General features: G+C 39.5%; 4 protein-coding genes across 5 annotated transcripts; 2 read left to right on the top strand and 2 right to left on the bottom strand.

Annotated features, from left to right (window-relative positions):
- LOC109709481 (macrophage migration inhibitory factor homolog) lies at positions 402 to 2,262 on the top strand. The gene is made up of 3 exons (XM_020231738.1): positions 402 to 557; positions 1,499 to 1,699; positions 1,968 to 2,262. The coding sequence occupies exons 1-3, from the start codon at positions 447 to 449 to the stop codon at positions 2,001 to 2,003; spliced, it is 348 nt and encodes a 115-aa protein (XP_020087327.1). The 5' UTR covers positions 402 to 446; the 3' UTR covers positions 2,004 to 2,262.
- LOC109709480 lies at positions 2,494 to 5,125 on the bottom strand. Its single transcript, XM_020231736.1, has 2 exons — positions 3,866 to 5,125; positions 2,494 to 3,348 (listed from the first exon to the last, which is right to left on the bottom strand). The coding sequence occupies exons 1-2, from the start codon at positions 4,714 to 4,716 to the stop codon at positions 2,700 to 2,702; spliced, it is 1,500 nt and encodes a 499-aa protein (XP_020087325.1). The 5' UTR covers positions 4,717 to 5,125; the 3' UTR covers positions 2,494 to 2,699.
- On the top strand, positions 7,780 to 10,860 carry LOC109708626 (probable leucine-rich repeat receptor-like protein kinase IMK3). Its single transcript, XM_020230431.1, has 2 exons — positions 7,780 to 9,839; positions 9,950 to 10,860. Exons 1-2 carry the CDS (start codon positions 8,003 to 8,005, stop codon positions 10,555 to 10,557), a joined length of 2,445 nt encoding a protein of 814 aa, XP_020086020.1. The 5' UTR covers positions 7,780 to 8,002; the 3' UTR covers positions 10,558 to 10,860.
- Positions 11,271 to 15,737, bottom strand: LOC109709261 (sorting nexin 2B-like). 2 transcript variants are annotated; one of them, XM_020231403.1, is made up of 5 exons: positions 14,537 to 15,730; positions 12,784 to 12,993; positions 12,426 to 12,686; positions 12,097 to 12,183; positions 11,271 to 11,948 (listed from the first exon to the last, which is right to left on the bottom strand). In XM_020231403.1, the coding sequence occupies exons 1-5, from the start codon at positions 15,557 to 15,559 to the stop codon at positions 11,868 to 11,870; spliced, it is 1,662 nt and encodes a 553-aa protein (XP_020086992.1). In that variant the 5' UTR covers positions 15,560 to 15,730; the 3' UTR covers positions 11,271 to 11,867. The 2 variants fall into 2 exon arrangements, with proteins under 2 accessions (XP_020086992.1, XP_020086993.1); XM_020231404.1 differs by lacking the exon at positions 11,271 to 11,948 and having other exon boundaries at positions 12,097 to 12,224; positions 14,537 to 15,737.

Below are 18,272 nucleotides of genomic sequence, written 5' to 3'. Positions count from 1 at the left end.
GTTAAAAATAATTTTCAATGGAATTAAAATTTAAACTAATTATTTTCTAGCATCATTTGTTTAGTTGAAAGTCCATGATTTTAAATCCATAATTATCACATTTATTACTTTTGTTAACCAAAAGTTTACACTAGCGCAAAATGGTACATAATTTATTTAAATAAATATTAATATGATTTTTATAGAAAGACTATATAACAATATTATAATTAATGATGTGTTAATAACAAAATATTTTATTATTTTTGTACTAATGATATATTAGTATATAGTCGACTAAATTATATTGTAAATTTTAATTATAATAATTTAAAACTTTATCTTCTCACTTTTGGGGCGAAACAAACTCCCATTCATAGTCTCGTTATATCCCAGCCATAATCTCCATTTTGTGGAGGTCATAGTATAGAGAGAGAGAGAGAGAGAGAGAGAGAGAGAGAGGGAGAATGCCGTGTCTCAATCTCTCGACGAACGTGAGTTTGGAGAGCGTCGACACCTCCGCCATACTCGCCGAGGCCACGAAGATCGTCGCCAACCTCATCGGCAAGCCTGAAGCTGTTCGTTCCCTCTCTCTAGATCTAATCCCTTCTTTTTCTTTTCTTTTTCCTTCTTTTTTTCGTTTTTTTCTGGAATTATTTTAGGGTTTTGGGTTTTCTCGATGTGTGCGAGCTATTAATTTGCTAAAGTTGACATCTTGGCCGGGAAAAATCTAGTGTGTGAAAGATCGCACTCACTGGTTTTGTAGGTTTTCATCCAAATTGCGCTGTATTATGCTAATTTGTGCATAATCTCTAAAAATTGTGCTTGTTAGAGTTCGATTTCACTTTGTTATCGTGTTTTTATGAGATTTTTAGTGGAAATATTGCACTTTTAATGGGAGCTTATTATTTGTTTTAGGTGAGAATGTATGAAACTTACCCGATTGCCTAACCTTTAGAGATTTTGATTTTACCAGCTGGCTTTTTTAATTTATTTGATTTGAGCTAATTAGTGATTTTTTAACTTCAAATTTTGAATTCAAAATTTGAATGCATCGTTTATCTTTACGGGTTTAGTTAGTATATTTTATATAATTTACGTAACTATACGTTCATTAAAGTAAGCGCTTAGGTTGAACTTTGTATCCGAGGAATCATTAAATTATTTAAATCAAACAAATTGAAAGTTTGGGCACTAAAATCAAAATTTTGAAAGGTTGGACTGGCGAATCAAAATGGTAAGTTTTATATATTTTTGCCTTTGTTTTATCCTTTTTTTTCCCTCTTTATCCTTTTTTTCCCTCTTTAGTTCAATTACTATTTAAATATTTACTTGAGTGTAGTTGATATCTGTGTGAAATTTAGCTCATGCAATCAGGTCATCTTTTTTTCGACTTTATGAATAATGGAACAGTTTTAATTGAGAATTGAACTTGAATTTCTTTAGAAAGTTAGTAGTTTTGGTTGGTAATATGCAGTTACTGAATGATTCGCCTATGTTGTTTTTTGTTTGCTTACAGTATGTAATGATAGTACTCAAGGGATCGGTCCCGATGTTGTTTGGCGGTACTGAACAGCCCACAGCTTACGGCGAGCTGGTCTCGATTGGAGGCCTGAACCCTGATGTGAACAAAAAACTAAGCGCCGCTGTAGCTTCAATTCTGGAGACTAAGTTGTCCATTCCGAAGTCGCGATTCTATCTCAAGTTCTATGACACAAAGGCAAGCCGACACTCAACTTCTGCTACTGAATTATGATTTGTTTTTGTTGGCTCTTGTCTGTTTAATTGCAAATTTCTTCTCTTTTTAGAACCTTTTCAGGAATTTGCACAAATTTCTTTTGCATGTTTTATTCCTATTTTTGAAAATTATGCATATGAACCTTAATTTGTATTTCAAAGGTTATATTTAATTCTTGGTAAATAAACTTTGTAATGTACTGTTTAATTCTTGTTTTTGGTTACTTGATTCATCTTATTGTGCTTTGTAGGGTTCGTACTTTGGATGGAATGGGTCTACTTTCTAGGTTAATCTCTTCTTCATCTGTATCATATCTCGTATGTACGTAGAAGCTATCTGTAGAGTTATTGTACTGAAGATTTTAACTTCTGCATTTGTATCTCCATGTCAAGTGACTATCGTCGGTTTTCCCGTGAACCATGTTGATATGCTTTCATTCTACCTGTTTAATCATATGACGAGCAGATTTGTAGCGATGTGAACAGCTTTATATGCTATGGTTAATATACTCGGAAAAATAAACGTGGTTATGCTTGTGTTATGCTTGTTATCATGAGTTACCTGAAGTAGCAGATAATTTGGAATTCATGCTTTATTGCAAGATATGCTATAATTCTCGGATTTGTGATTGCTTGGAAAACCAACTGAAATTAACTGAGCTTATCTTATCAAATAGTGACTTACAAGTTTGTTGCAATCGTTAATTGTACTCTGTTTGGTACACTTCTTGTTTCTTTTATAGTTTTTAGGTGATGCTAATGTCTAATGTTGCAAAATGTAGAAATATATATTTCATTCAAATATATAACAACCTGAAACAAACACAGTGATGAAATAAAAGGTCTAAAACCACCATATATAACAACCTAAAATAAGCATATGGATGAAATAAAAGGTCTATTGTTCGCAAAACATACATTACAACCATATCTATAAGACCTTAAATTTAAACTACAACATTAGGAAGAGGATAAATTCAGTTTTATCCAACCTTTGGAAGGGACAGATAGAGCAGTTCTCTGAATTCCAGCTTCCTGGTCTCAGTATAAAAGGTTCTTTGCTTATTTGGCCAATAGGTTAACCAAATCGAACCTGTAATTTCCCACTCCATAGTCTTCCCCAAAGCTCCTGCACACACTTTCCACCACACACTATCTCCGTATTCATCTCCCGCAAAGATCACCCCCCCTTGCTTTGTAAAAGGCCTATAAGCACTCGAATAACGGTCTTTGAACCATGCCCTAGGTTGAAGCAAAGAGATTTTTGAAGGCTTAGAAGAAAAAACCTCTCTCCCATTTATTCCATCGTGGAGGAACCAATTTAAGTTTGCACTGACTCCATATACCGATTGTTCAAACTTCCATGGTTTCATGCTCATAGTAATACTCTCTGTTGTGGAAACATGGAGACCGAAGTAAGAGTTCGGGGGGTCAAATGAACCTTCTAGGGCTTTCTCTATGCCAACTTCGTGAGTGGGGTTGTTGGAGGATTTGCTTACTGTGACTGATAGTATGTCTGATTGAAGTGTTGGTGTGAGTTTTAGAGATACGCGAGCGGGGAAATGTTTCTCTTCAGAGCCATAGCCTCGTTCAGCCATTAAGGGTTCAGAAGCCAACGGCGTCACATCGCATCTGTAATTAGTGAAATGGTTGAAGGATGGTAGTAGTTGTAAATATTCAGGGACATTTTGCAGAAAAGATCCACTCTTTTTTTTCTTTTGCAAATATGACCCGTCTATTTTTATGATTTTGCAAATTTAAACTTAAAATATTCATGCATGGGTCGGAATACCCCTTGTAGAACTCTAGTATATAATTACATCAAAAAGTGGGTCAGTTTTATTTTAGTTCATAAAAGAAGATTTTAGCTGAAAATTACAAAATTGAAAAAAAAAGGGGGATAGAAGTGGTAAAAAACAAAAAAAAAAGGCGAATTTAGTTTGTAAATACCACAAGATTGAGGCATAATTTCTCTGTAACAATATACTGAACAAGAAAATCATGGGATCGAGGAAAGAAGACTGCATATTTACTTATTTAAGAAGTTTTTTCTGAGGAAAATTCAAGGGATATTGATTATTGTGGGCCATATTGCCACAATTGACATGAAAATGAAAAGCATCTCTATGGTTTATACAAATTTACTTACCTTATGTTGTCCACATTTACCATCACATCAATCGAGTTCTCCCTGAATATGACCTTGTAAGCGAGTTGGATGACACTCTCGAGTTGCTGATATTTAAGAGAAAAGAGTAATCTTTCATCTTGGGTTGTAGAATTAGGATCTACCATGCTCATAGCTACAACTGGGCAATACAACTGCACCTTCCATAGAGAACTGGCCGACACGGCATATGAAAACAATGGCGTTATTGCTTTAAACGAGCGGTTCAAAGACTGAAGCTCGATGATCCAATTGGTTACCGCAAGATTTAATGTTCTCATCCACTGTTCTTCAAGATTGGACCCTAGAATGCGCACGAGAAGCTTTGATGTTTCTTTGCTTTTTGAACTTGTCAACTGGGTCTTCAGATAGTCAACACATCTTCTTCGAAGGTCATTAGGGGATTCGTAGATGCAAATGAGGAAAGCAAGAGTCAGGAACACTAGGTTGAAGACATCTTTGAAGTTCTCACTTATTTGTATGGGAGGGAACCTTAAGGAGGATTTCTTATTGGGCCCATAGTTAAGGACTACATTAATAATGTCAAAGAAAAGGCCAACTAAATCGTCTTCATCCAAAGACTGCTGTGTTTTGGTTTTCAAGGGGATAGGTGCGGAGGTCCAAAGGGAGATTGGCACGTGGAGGTCTGCGAAGATAGAGAAGGTTATGTATGGATTTTTGGTAGGGGAGTTTTTGATGATTGAGAGATTCATGGATGATTGTGTTGATGTTGGGGCGCAAATGCAAAGAGACATCGAATTTGTATTCCATTGAGTGAATGGAGGGAGGCTAGCTATCCATCCCCATACATCAGGAACAAAACTAGAGGCCATAGAGAGTGGAGCACTAGACACGCTTCTGCATGTAACAGCGAACTCAGGGCTTTATATACTAGAGAGAGAGAGAGAGAGAGAGAGAGAGAGAGAGGAATCATTTTTAAGTCTAAAGGTAACCTAACTTTGATTCCCCTACACAATAATAAGCAAGTTGTGTTAAAGTAGATTCTTTATGTGGATGCTTGATCACAAGTCATTATGCAGTATTTTCTTGCTCTCATCTTAGACTCTCTTACTAAAAATTGAAAATCGAAGTGGAGTGAAAGTCTTTTTGATGACTAAAAATTGAAAATCACAGCGGAGTGAAAGTCTTTTTGATGACTGTGAACCTACAAGCATCTTTCTTTGTGATTTATCCTTTTCCTCAAGAACCTTTTGGTTGAAAATTAATCCACTTTGCTCTCGCTGAGAATCTTTGAATTAGGATTGGAAAAGATTGCACAATGCCTTCCCTTTCATATACCCCATCGTTCAACTTATTCTGTACCGTGTCTATCTCTTAGAATTCTGCACATGTATCTTCTTTGCTAAGCTTAAATAAGTTATTGCTGCTAAGAAAAGTTATAATCTGGATAGTTAGGCAGGTTAGGATTATATTCCATAGCTAAAGAAGCTGCATTATTATAGCCGTGCCGTTTGTTTTTGCCTAAAGCTGAATTGTTATTAGATTTTTCATTTTCTGCTGATATTCCTTTCCAGAATCTTGATGATTATCACTTGTTCTTTGCTGTTAAATGCCATCTTAATATCTTATTGCTTTGTTTCCTTTTGAACATTTATGCTCACTTTCTCACACTTCTGTGAGATGGATTGCTCGTCCAGTGATGATGAACTGAAGGCGAGCTAGACAAAGTGGTGATTGCTGCTAAAAATAGAAAAATTTTGTGTCCATATGTGCAATCATCTCTATCTCTAGGGACAACACAAAGATGGTGATGTAGTTTATAGATTGAGAAAGGCTACAGCTGGCTCAAAATGTATTGTTGATGAGTCAGTTTTATGATTGTCAGTAACATTAATGCTTTACATTTTGACAGTAATAGTGGCTGAACCGACCCCTACGGTGGATCCGCGTTTTTGGTTGAAAGTGAAGTTATTTTCTTGTTTTATTGAAGCACTCAAAGTTGCATTCAATTGCTTACACACTTGGATTTGCATCATTTATTGCCTTGTCTCATCAGCCCACGTGATACTGAAATTCTTAACTTGCATTGCCAGTAATTGTTGGATATGATTGAAGCATAGTAGAATACACACGTAGAATAAAAACAACCATGGTTGATTGGGCCACTGTTGTGTGCATCATTTGCATGTGGAATATGGATCTAATAATAATTGAGATGCAAAAGTGCTTCTAACCGTTAGATGTTGAATTATGAAAACTTCATTGTTGAACTTTTCCTTCTAAAATTAAATGACTAGGTGTTCTATTACATGCTAAGGACTTCGACATAATAAAAGTAGAATCTAAATCCGGCTGAGTTGGAACTTTGTATTTTCCCTCGAATTATGGGTATTATTATAGGTGTTTCTCCAACAGCTTCACTTAAAAGCACTTCTGTAAAAAGCTCCAATCCATAATTGGGATATCAGGGGGCACACGCAACGCAGCAAGTGAACACACGGTAGGGTGTCAATGAGCCGGCTCGGCACTCGAACTAGCTCGTTAAAGTATCATATTCAGCTCGTGCTCAACTTGTTTATAATCGAGCCACACACGATAATTTACAAACAATAAGTTAAAAAGACTAAAGAATATATATAGAAAATAAATTTATAAGATTTTACTCATTAGTTTTTAGTTTTTAATCTAATGGTTAAAAAAATTACATATAAATGAGACTTTTTATAATTAATATAAGCTTTATATTTAGATTGGGTTAAAAATTAAATAATAAAAAAAATTATATAAATTATATAAATATCCTTGCCATAGAAATCATATCCACGAAGGATAGGACGAAATTGGGATTTACATAATCGGTAATTTGTGTTAGTTAACTCGAGAAAAATCATTGTATGTTGCTAAGAGGAATTAAAGATGAATCTGTTGAAGAAGTCTTTCTTTCAAGCAAATGAGTTTTCATTTCCTTTTTCCTTACTGTATCTAGAGATAGCTTGTGTTCGGTTCATTTATTAAATGAGCTGAAAAATTAGCGATTTGATCTCGAGTTCATATCGAGCCGAACGCAAACTTGCTCACAATCAGCAAGCTGGATTGCCACCCCCTAACGTCGTCTGCGTGAACCATAACTGGGTTTTTTTTGTCCTAATGATATGAGTTTTACTGCTTAAGCCAGCCAAAAATCCCTCAATTTTTTTTTTCTTAAGCATCTTGAAGGGGAAAAACAATTAATAGACTAATAAATAGAAAGTTCTTGATAAACTTGGAAAAGTTGTGATGTTTTGCATTTATGAAGCCAGAGCCACAGTTTATAGTCTTTTGTGCTGCGCATGTTTTAGCTGACAAAACCCAACACTAATGATTTTAGATGCCCCAAAAGTTCCCCTGTTTCACAAACTTTTTGGATCTGTTTTTTTTCTTTCTTTTTTTTTTAAAAAAAAAGCTTAAATTAGGGGAACAAAGTTAACTGAGCTGAAATTAAAAGTTGAAACTATGTTTATAGATCCCTAAACATAAACTTCAAAGTCAAATAGAAAATAATCGCAGCAAAACCTCCTCACGATAAATCAATTTTTTTTAAAAAAAAGTAAATATAACTGAAATTAATATTTTAATATATATAATTCACTATTAAATTCTGCTATATTAATAACACCAAACCTGTGTTATAAGTTGATATAAAAACAGCTCTACGATCATCATCATCCCTTTTTCTTGTGACTTATTCGAAGTGGTGCGTGCGCCCGCATAATGTGATCACGTGCGGCTCACCTGCGATTGGTCACCGTGGTCGGTGGGACCCGCGCGCCAAAAAATCTAGCCGTTGCCCTGTTCGGCGACACCCCCTCAAGGTTAGACTCTGTCCAAATATATATAAATATACAAATATTTTTAATTTTTTACTTTTTTAATTTAAATTTTCTTTTCCGAGGTGTCTCCCTCTCTGCACACATTGACATTACTCAGAACCACACCGAAGAAAACTAGCCGTTATAACAATTAAATACAAAAAAAAAAGATTCTCTCCTCAACCTCTCTCCCCCCTTAATAATACATAATAATACACATCTCCCTTCTATGTAGCAGTGTGATTCATAGTGCAGTAGAGATAACTATAACTAACCCATTCTTTTTTTCCTTTCTCTTTAGTTAGTTTCCATGGTGGGAAACAGTGAACCACCCATTCATTCATTACTTCCCCTTATTGATATGGTCGAGGCTTTTCGTTCTAATTTTTCTGTTGGATTGAAGAACAGCCCAATCCACCGTCGTCTGATGATCCCTTTTCTCTGTATGCTCACGACTATTATCATCTCTATAACCCCTGCTTCCTCCCAATCCTGGGACGGAATCGCCATCACGCAGGCGGACTACCAAGGCCTTCGGGCCTTTCGGTTCGCGCTGAGCGACCCGCGGGGCCTGCTGAGGAGCTGGAACGGTAGCGGCCTCGACGCGTGCTCCGGATCGTGGGACGGGATCAAATGCGTCCGGGGGAAGGTAATCGCGATCCAGCTCCCTTACCGGGGGCTCGGCGGCCGCATCACTGAGAAAATCGGGCAGCTCACCGCGCTGCGGAAGCTGAGCCTCCACGACAACGCCGTCGGGGGCCAGATCCCTGCTGCCCTCGGCCTTTTAACCGATCTCAGAGGCCTCTACCTCTTCAACAACCGATTCTCCGGCACGATCCCGCCGTCCGTCGGCGAATTGGCCCTGCTCCAAACCCTCGATCTGAGCAACAACTTGCTCAGTGGGAGCATCCCTTCCTCGATAGCGAACTCTACGAAGCTGTATCGGCTCAATCTTAGCCACAATAACCTCTCCGGCGCGATCCCAAATGGCCTCACCAATCTCCCTTCCCTCACATTCCTCTTGATTCAACACAACAACCTCTCTAGCTCTATTCCTGGTACATGGGGTGTAGAAGAACCTGGTAAAAAGAGAGTTTACCAGCTCCAAGTACTTAGCCTTGATCACAACTCCCTTTCTGGGCCAATCCCAGATTCCATTACTAAACTGGAGAGGTTGCAAGAGTTGTTGCTGAGTAATAACCAGCTCAATGGATCTATACCTGAATCCATTGATGGGCTCAGGAACCTCTCAATCTTGTCGCTCAATAGGAACAGTTTAAGCGGAGCAATCCCCGCGACGGTCGGGAATATATCGAGCCTAGAACACTTGGATTTCTCCGAGAACAATCTCAGCGGGGAAATCCCTGCATCTCTGGAGAAGCTGAACAATTTGACCTTCTTCAATGTCTCCTATAACAACCTATCCGGTCCCGTGCCGGTGCGCCTCTCCGAGAAGTTCAATTCGAGCTCGTTCGTCGGAAACAGTTTGCTCTGCGGGGTTGGCGGTTCGAACACGTGTGCAAATCCAGCTCCAACCCCTCCGTTGAACTCTCCGTCGCCACCGAGCTCTACGGAGCCCGGCACGCGGAGGCTCAACAGCAGAGAGCTCATCCTCGTGGTCGCGGGCATCGCATTTTTGTTCTTTCTGTTGTTCACTTGCGTCTTGCTCTCCTGCTTGTTCGGGGGGAGTAGAGAGACGGCCGGATCAAACAAGAGAGGCGCGAATGCGGGTGCGACTGCTGCTGCTGCTGCTGCTGCTGCAGAGAGGGGAGAGAAGCCTGGCACGGGGGCGGCAGCGGCAGAAGCGGTGGCGGGCGGTGACGGTGGAGGGAAACTGGTGCACTTTGACGGGCCGTCGACGTTCACCGCAGACGATCTTTTGTGCGCGACGGCGGAGATCATGGGGAAGAGCACGTACGGGACGGTGTACAAGGCGACGCTGGAGGACGGGAGCCAAGTCGCGGTGAAGCGGCTTCGGGAGAAGATTGCTAAGAATCAGAAAGAATTCGAGACGGAGGTGAATGCGATCGGAAAAGTCCGCCACCCGAATCTGCTTGCACTCAGGGCCTACTATCTGGGGCCCAAAGGCGAGAAGCTCCTTGTGTTTGATTACATGCCTAGAGGAAGCCTCGCAGCATTTCTTCATGGTAAAGCCCTAGAAAATTCTCTTTTTTTTCTTTTTTTATAAAGTTACTTTCTTTTCTTTTCTCTCCGATCGAACGAAGTGTTTGAATAAGTGTTTGCATCCTTATTTCAGCTCGCGGCCCGGACACGCCGATTGACTGGCCGATGCGGATGAACATAGCGATCGGCGTGGCGCGGGGGCTCCACCACCTCCACACCGATGTCAACATGGTCCACGGCAACCTAACGAGCAGCAACATCCTCCTCGACGCGGAGGGGAGCCCGAAGATTGCCGACTACGGCCTGTCCCGCCTGATGAGCGCGGCCGCCAATTCGAACGCGATCGCCACCGCAGGCGCGCTCGGCTACCGCGCGCCAGAGCTGTCGAAGCTGAAGAAGGCGAGCGCGAAGACCGACGTGTACAGCCTCGGCGTGGTGCTCCTCGAGCTGCTCACGGGGAAGCCGGCAGGGGAGACCACCAACGGCCTCGACCTGCCGCAGTGGGTGGCGTCGGTCGTCAAGGAGGAGTGGACCAACGAGGTGTTTGATCTCGAGCTCATGCGGGAACCGGCCGAGACGGGGGACGAACTGGTGAACACGCTGAAGCTCGCGCTGCATTGCGTCGATCCGTTGCCCGCGGCGCGTCCGGACGTCCATGAAGTGCTGCGGCAGCTGGAGGAGATCAAGCCGGAGCTGGCGGCGGCTCCGGCGGGCACCGCCTCATCACAAGCTGATCACTAGTGGTCGCTTCGTTAGTTAGTTAGTTAGTTAGTTAATAGCCGTTGGTGGGTCAACTCAAGAGTTGGTTTGGGGCGCTTCTTTAATTCTTTGATTCTAGATCAAGTTTTGATTTTGATTGTTTGTGGTTTTAGTTTTAGGTAATTGCGTTGAAGGTGTTTGATGCGGTTGCAATTTTCCTGTGCATAGTGTTTGCTGTAGGGTTAGAATGATTTTGATGTTGCTATTCATGTTATCGTAAGATGATGTACCGAGTCATTGCGATGAATAAACTCAGTTATTTGACGTTTCTTCATCGATGTGGCGAGCATAAATTTCTGGGGATGTTTGTTTCCCATTTGTTTTAGAAATGTTCAAGCCCCATTTGAGTTTTAACACAATCTAAAATCATCATCCAAACTTTAAAAATAACAGAAAACAATTTAGATTGTAATGCACAGAGCCCTCAATGTGAGGTGATTTTCTATCGAGAAATCAAACTTTGGTGATTTTCAAATTTCACTGAAGCTCAAGTGGGACTAGGACATTTTTTGTTTTTTTTCCCCTTTGGAGCGCCAACTTTTTTTCTGAGATAAAAGCACACTAAAATAATCTCATTCAATCAAAGTACATATATAAGCTGTGTTTGTTGTGAATGAAATTTGGATACAAATTTACGGTACTGGAATGTAACAGAGAAGAGTCATAAGAAAAATACCACTAGGATTCGCAAATCATAAGAATCAAAGCAATTCCTGTTTCTATTTAAAACATCAGATTCTTCCAACAAAACACTTCCTTCGAATAAGTAGCTTAGCAAGTTAAACAAGAAGCTTCAGTTCAACTAAGGCAGAAACAGTTCTATTCACTACAATATCCTCACAACCAAATAACAATCGAGATGAGGGAAAAAAAAAAAAAGAAAAAAGAAATACTACGCTACCCTCTCTTATCAAATATCAACCATCGAGTTTTTCATGTCTTACCAATCAACACAACAATTTCACAAGAAGCGGCCTCCATTCATTGTGAACTTCAATGTCCTGACAGCGATATTCTTATCACAATGTACAAATTCTCTTGACCAGGAATTGCTCAATGTTTCTATCAGCATAGATGGTATCCAAGATAGATAAAGGTGATGTGGGATAGGGAATGCAGGAGAAGACCGAATAAAAGAACAGGCGTAATACATATTGACAAAAGAACTACCTGAAAACCTGCTTATTACGGCATTGGTCCTTTTCTCCAATCGCCTGAATTACAGTGTACATGCATGTGCGAGTGTAGAAAGGGTAAGAACTAAGAGTACCAGAGCTGAATTTACATTTTCTCTAATCACTCTCTCTTGCATATCCCCGCGTCTCATCAGCCACTGTTGCCCAGACACTTGCAATCTTCTCTGAATACCCAACCTGCTTGATACGATATATGCAATGCGACAAAAGGTTAGACATTATATAAAGAGATGAATGACTTATGCTACCGAAAAAAATTATGCCATATGCAGGAGCTAAAAACAAAGGGGCAGATGTATTTAACATCATTAACGAAGAAGTATACCTGATTTATTATAAATCCTTTAAGCATGCTGAGAAAATCATCATGTCTTTCTCGGTCCAGCCTCTCAAGCTCATTGCGGTTGTTTTCCTGCAATAGTGCCTCAACTGAATCAGCCTCCTGCGTCAAATCTAGGAATAACCTTTGCATGGTTAATCGAGGTTAATGCAAGATATGCATAGTAGAAATTGGAGCAATTATGCGGGCAGTGTAAGCGGCAATGCATTGCAAATCATATGCTAGCTGTATAGATGGAATAATCATATGGAAAAAAAAAATGCATATTCAATGAAAAAGATTGCAAAAAGGAGCCCCTGTATAAGAGATACAACCTTAATCCTTTCATATTCTCTGATTGCACAGCTTTTAGCATCTTCAGTAGCTCGTATTGTTTCTCTAAGCTCCTCTACTTTGCGAAGTCTCGTTCTATCACCACCAAATATCTTTGAAGATGCAGCTTCAAGTTTCTCAGCCCTCGCGTGCAAGGATGACAGATCTGACATAAGTGTTTGTACAGTCAGCAGTGCACTTGCCCGATCTGAGAATGCATTACTAACAGCCAACATTAACCCCAAGTATTCATGTAAAGTGTCCTGCCGAAAGGAGAAAATTTATTAAATAACTACTATATTTTGAAAGACAACAACTTGTCACAACATACGCTAATGCTATAATACATTAAATTCTTACCAAATGTTTAACTGTTTGAGCATTCAATTCTCGATACAATCTGCTGGCTTTAACTGCAGCGGTAGCAACACATTTGGTATCAGCAGCTCGTGCTCTTTGAGAGTCAAAAATTGCTTCCTCAGTTTCAAACTTTGCTAGTTTGATGAACGCCAACCCCAACTCTCCCATGGTTTCACCAATATCCTGCTGTGCTTTAACAAGTGCTTCGGCCTGGGGTGCGAATAGAACACGAAAAGATCAAGAGAAAAAGCTGATGAGGAGTCCCAGTGAAGTGAGTATATCAGTAGCTACATAACTCTAACTATTACAACAGTGGATATACATAATTCATAGTCCACGAAAACGTGCAATAACTCTATTTTCTTGAGATATGCAGAATATGTTCTAAAAGAGAGTGTCTGCTTGACATTACAAAATCTAGCTATTCTTACCATTACTGTAACAAAAAACAACTTGAATATAGGAAAATGTTGAGAAATTAAGAACTGTTGCAATTATTTCTGTTCTTTATAAATATTTCAGGTTTTCGAAATGCTTGGTAAATTCTATACCATTGAAAGCCAAAAGCCAAAACAGCCGAAATCAAAACTCAAAGAGGCTACCCAAAACGAAAGCCAAGAAATTGAACCTTGCTATAAAAATATATATTTCTTGAAATTATTGTGATGACTTAAGTAACATATTCCAGGCAAACTAAGCCACACAAGTATTTTGGACTTTCCTGGCATGTTAGTGATATTCAAATATATATATATATATATATATATATATATGGCCTATGAAATCTAATGTCCTTGATTCTATGATATTCCCCTTTTCTCAAGTAGTTGTGTTTTTGAGATGTAAATGAAGCTGAAGTTAACGGCAACAGATATGTAATATTGTTGCTTATAACTGTGGTGCAAAGCAGAACTGCACACCAGTGCCAGAGAAAACCAACAGAAAACTATTTTCAGTGTCGACTCCAAACAAAAAGCTACTTTCAGAACTTCCCTGGCTCCTCTAAGGGCCAACTTCAGCTTACTGAATTTCAAAAGATATAACAATTTCTATGCTATGCAGGGGTCAATATTAGCAGTATATCAGTTAAAATTTTCACTTAAAACTCCCCTTGTAATGATCACCTCTTTTAAAACTGTGTCAAAAATAAATTAATTCAGATATCAAACAAAAACAACCAAATATTCATTCTCTTCAATACAAATTGACCATTTCTTGTCAAAAAGAAAAATCTCAGCTCTAAGTTATGGCAGCATAGTCATTCATGTCACACACTGCCATGGTTAAACAAACCCCTAATGTATATAAAGCTGCTATTGAAAACTTTTTCCGATTTGTCAGACAAAGAAGAGTGCAGATAAATTACTAAACATATATGGGAGAGACAATACGACACTGCAAATTCCTATGTTAAATATGCATCTCAATTTTCCTTGCAACTCATCCACACTGCACTTATTGCATCTTCCCCCTAGGTAACACAGTTTCCTACTAATTCCCCATCCATGTACATAAAATTATCTGTATGTCATACTACTATTTTCCAAAATTAGATGCGCATCATCAACAAAGCTATCCTGTATGATTCCAATTCACATAACAAACGTTATAATTATCAAAATCTACATGATTTTGTAACAAGGCAAGCCCATTCAAACCAGATCAAGCTGAGAACATACTCCCCGATAACATGTTCGATCCTTTAGCAGATCTTAGAGTAAATAGCAAACATAAAATCCAATCTAGGACGAACCTGCTGGGATGTGGTGGTCAACTGCTGCTCCAGATCCAGGATCTTCTCCTTCCTCTCCAAGAACTCCTTATCCTCCTCCACCACGAGGGGCTTCACGCCGCCCCAGTCGTAGGCCACCGACTGCTTGAGCTCCTTGAAAATTCTGAGCAGGTCCCTGCCCCCCTTCGCCGGCTGCACCACGTCCTGGGGCGCGGCCGCGTACCCCGCGGGGGCCTCCCCGAACAGCTGGCCCGGCAGCTTCGCCACCCCGTCGAGCATCCTCGACGCGACGTCGGTGGTCGCCGGGAGGGGCAGCTTGCCCTGCGCCTGCAGGAAGACCCTGAGCTCGTCGCTCCGCGCGATCACCGGGTGCGCCGCGAGGCGGCGCAGGTAGCGCTCGAGCGCGGCGCGGCGCAGCTCCACGAACTCGCTCTTCTGCATCACCTGCGACTCCACCACGCTCTTGTCGGGCCGGGGCGGGACGAAGAAGCCGCGGTAGGCCTCGGCGAGCCGGTCGGCTAGGGTTACGAAGTCGCGGAAGCGCCGCCGCACGCGGCGCTCGGATCCGTCGCGCCCCGCGCTGGCGACGAGGTAGCTGACGTAGGTGGATCCGGAGCCGGAGACGAGAGAGGCGGCGGAGGCGGCGGCCGGGTCCTGCTCCTTCTGGGGGTCGGTGACCTCGATCCAGAGGTACTCGGCGGCACCGCCGCCGCCGCCGCAGCCACCTGATCCGCCGCGGCGGAGGGAGGAGGCGCCGCCTCCGTCGTCGTCTCCGGCGCGTGCGCCTGCGGCGGAGTTGGGGGAGTCGAAGGGGCTGAAGACGACGTCGGCGTAGGAAGGGGGGTCGAGGAAGGAGGAGGAGGAAGGGGAGGAGGTAGGGGATATAGGATAGAGCGGAGGAGGAGGAGGAGGAGGAGGAGGAGGAGAAGGAGAGGGGAAGAGGAGGGGATCGCTATGGTCGGAGGGGGTGAGGACGAGGGTTTCCATGGCGTCGTCGTGCGGGGGCAGTGACCCGATCCCACCGGCGGTGTCCGGACCCATCATCTTCAACTTACCACGTTGAGGAGTGAGAAAGGGGGTCGGGGGGTGTTGGCACGAGTTACATACATAAGAAGGGGGGGTTCGTCGGATCCGAGGAGGATGAGGAGGAGGACGAGGTTGTAGATCTCGCAGCGGAGGGGGGTAGAAAGAGGTGAGGTTACCGCATTATTGAACCTGGAATTTTTTGAAGGAAATTGCCACCTCACTGATTTCATTCTTTCTCATCTGAGTACCCTATAGTTTAAAATAAGCTAAATTTCAGAAAACCTTTCTATCAATACCCGCTTTTTTACTTTTTCACCTATCATTTAAAAGTCTACACTTTGTCTTCTTATAAAATAAAATGTTCACTTCATTCCCTGCCGTTAGTGCTCCGTTAGGATTCCGTTTATAAAAATTATTATATATTTTTTTATATAAAAAATATCCTCAGTCTCCTCTTCTTAACATTGCCGCCTGTTGAGGGGCAAATTGATCATTTTGTCATTATAGTTAACACCGTACCCCCTGAGAACATTTTTTATTTTACAAGAAAAAAAAGTATAGATTTTTAAATGACATGAAGGAAAGTGAAAAAACGGGTTTTAACAGAAAAGTTTTATATAATTTGGCCTTTAAAATGTATTATTTTATTATCCTGTGATTTTATTTTATTTTTTTCGTCAGCACTCCTGTTAACTTTCTATTAAAATCGTATACAAAAAACTTCAGATACCTCACCTATGTTTTATCGAATATTCACTTTAGTATCCTGTAATTTTACCAAATTTTTACTTTAACACCCTGTGATTTTACCAAATTTTAACTTTATTACCCTATGGTTTCAACATCGTCATTGATTTAACAAAAAAACTAACGGAGGAAATAACGAAAAAAAAAACGAAACTATATGGTACTAAAGTGATACATTTTAAATCATACGATACTAAAATAAGAAAACGTGACATCACATAGGTGGTATTTAAAATTTTTCCTTCTTTGAATAAATAGAATAGTCATGGACTGGGCCATTATACGGCCCATTAAACCTAGTGGGCCATAATAAATGGGCCTGGCTCCAAAATTGGTATGCTAATTAATGCTCTTACTCCTTCAAAAAAAAAGAAAAAAAGAAAAAGAAAAAATAAAAAAACTAATGTTTTCGTAGATCATCAATTTGGAGTAAACTCTCTTATTTACTTGGGCAAAACTTTTTATTATAGTTAACATCTAAGTATGAAAATTATAACATATTTTTATACGATGAGAATAAAAAATAGAAATAGAATAAAAGACAATTCATTTAGCATCCCTCAACTGATGTTGTAAATGACTCCTAAGTAATAAATTTTCACTTTCGAGTAAAGAAGGGGAGCATAATTTTAAAAATTTTGGTTCAAAAGCAACTGCTTTAGTATTTTTAGAATTTTAAAATTTGGAAAAATTCTTTAATACTCGAATGAAATTTTGGATGATTGCTAGAATAGCTGAATAATAGCACCATAGCATGGTGTTATTGAAGTGCCAAATGCCTAATTAACACTTCTTCGGAATCAATTTTGAATAGATTCAATTAATTTTAGTTTTATTTGAATACAGAGTCAAATTAATACGGAAAATTATTATTTATTACATGAGAATACGAAAAAATCATTTCATTGTCTTTTTTTTAAACTCATCTTTCAATTAAACAGTAAGATGATTAAGATTTAAGATGACTATTTTGAGAAAGAGAAATTTCGAGCTTGGATTGTTACATAACAACAAATAGAAAATAAATTTTTTTTAAAAAAGGTAACAACTTTACATGGGCAGATGGGATTTTTCGATTCCACGTTTCTTTCCGGCAGGCGTTGAAAATCTCTCATAATATCTACAAAATAATAATAATAATAATAGAAGAAATTATCCCTACACCCAAGCATATATAATAATATAAAATAATTATTATTCGCTAAAAGTTTAACTTGAAAACCTCATAAATTTGATATTTTTTTTATAGACTCAAGATGCTGAAACCACTACAACAGAATTAGGTTATAGAGACACATGTTTATCATATTTTTGTGTAAGTGTCATATTTATGTTAAAACTTAAGAAAAAATGTACTAATGCCTAAATATAAAGTACAATCCAACCAAAAATAAAAGGGTATTCTACTCAATCCACCCTACCCAGCCCATTCGGTCCGATTATAAACAAAAAAGAAAAAGAAAAGAAAAATCGATTATCATTTCCCCTGCTCCCCTCACTCAATCGATTGAAATTCTAGACGAAGATCCCTTCCTCTCGTCCTCCTCTGCCACCGCAACCAACGAGATAGAGTTCCGGCGGTTGCTAGATGCTTAAATAAATATTGATAAATTAGCAATACTTTTTTATATTATAGCGGCACTCTTTATCTGTTACTATATATCTAACGATCTCACATATAGCAATATTTTTTAAAAGTGTCGGTAATTTAGCCAGCAGTATTTTTTTTGACTTATACCGACATTTAAAAGTGTCGCTATAGACCGTTTTTGTTCTAGTGATAACAATCATAATTCTTTAAATATTTATGCTGTTAAGAAATTAATTTTGTATTTTTTATATTCAACGGAGCCCAAGTATATATACAACTATACATTGCATCACCGTGTGCATATAATCCTCAATTTTATATATATATATATATATATATATATATATATATATATATATATATATATATATATTGTATATATATATATATATA

The sequence above is a fragment of the Ananas comosus genome, linkage group 4 (assembly GCF_001540865.1).
Source record: "Ananas comosus cultivar F153 linkage group 4, ASM154086v1, whole genome shotgun sequence".
Lineage (NCBI taxonomy): Eukaryota > Viridiplantae > Streptophyta > Magnoliopsida > Poales > Bromeliaceae > Ananas > Ananas comosus.
The sequence above is the reverse complement of the archived record's forward strand: the minus strand, read 5'-3'. Positions and strand labels throughout refer to the sequence as shown.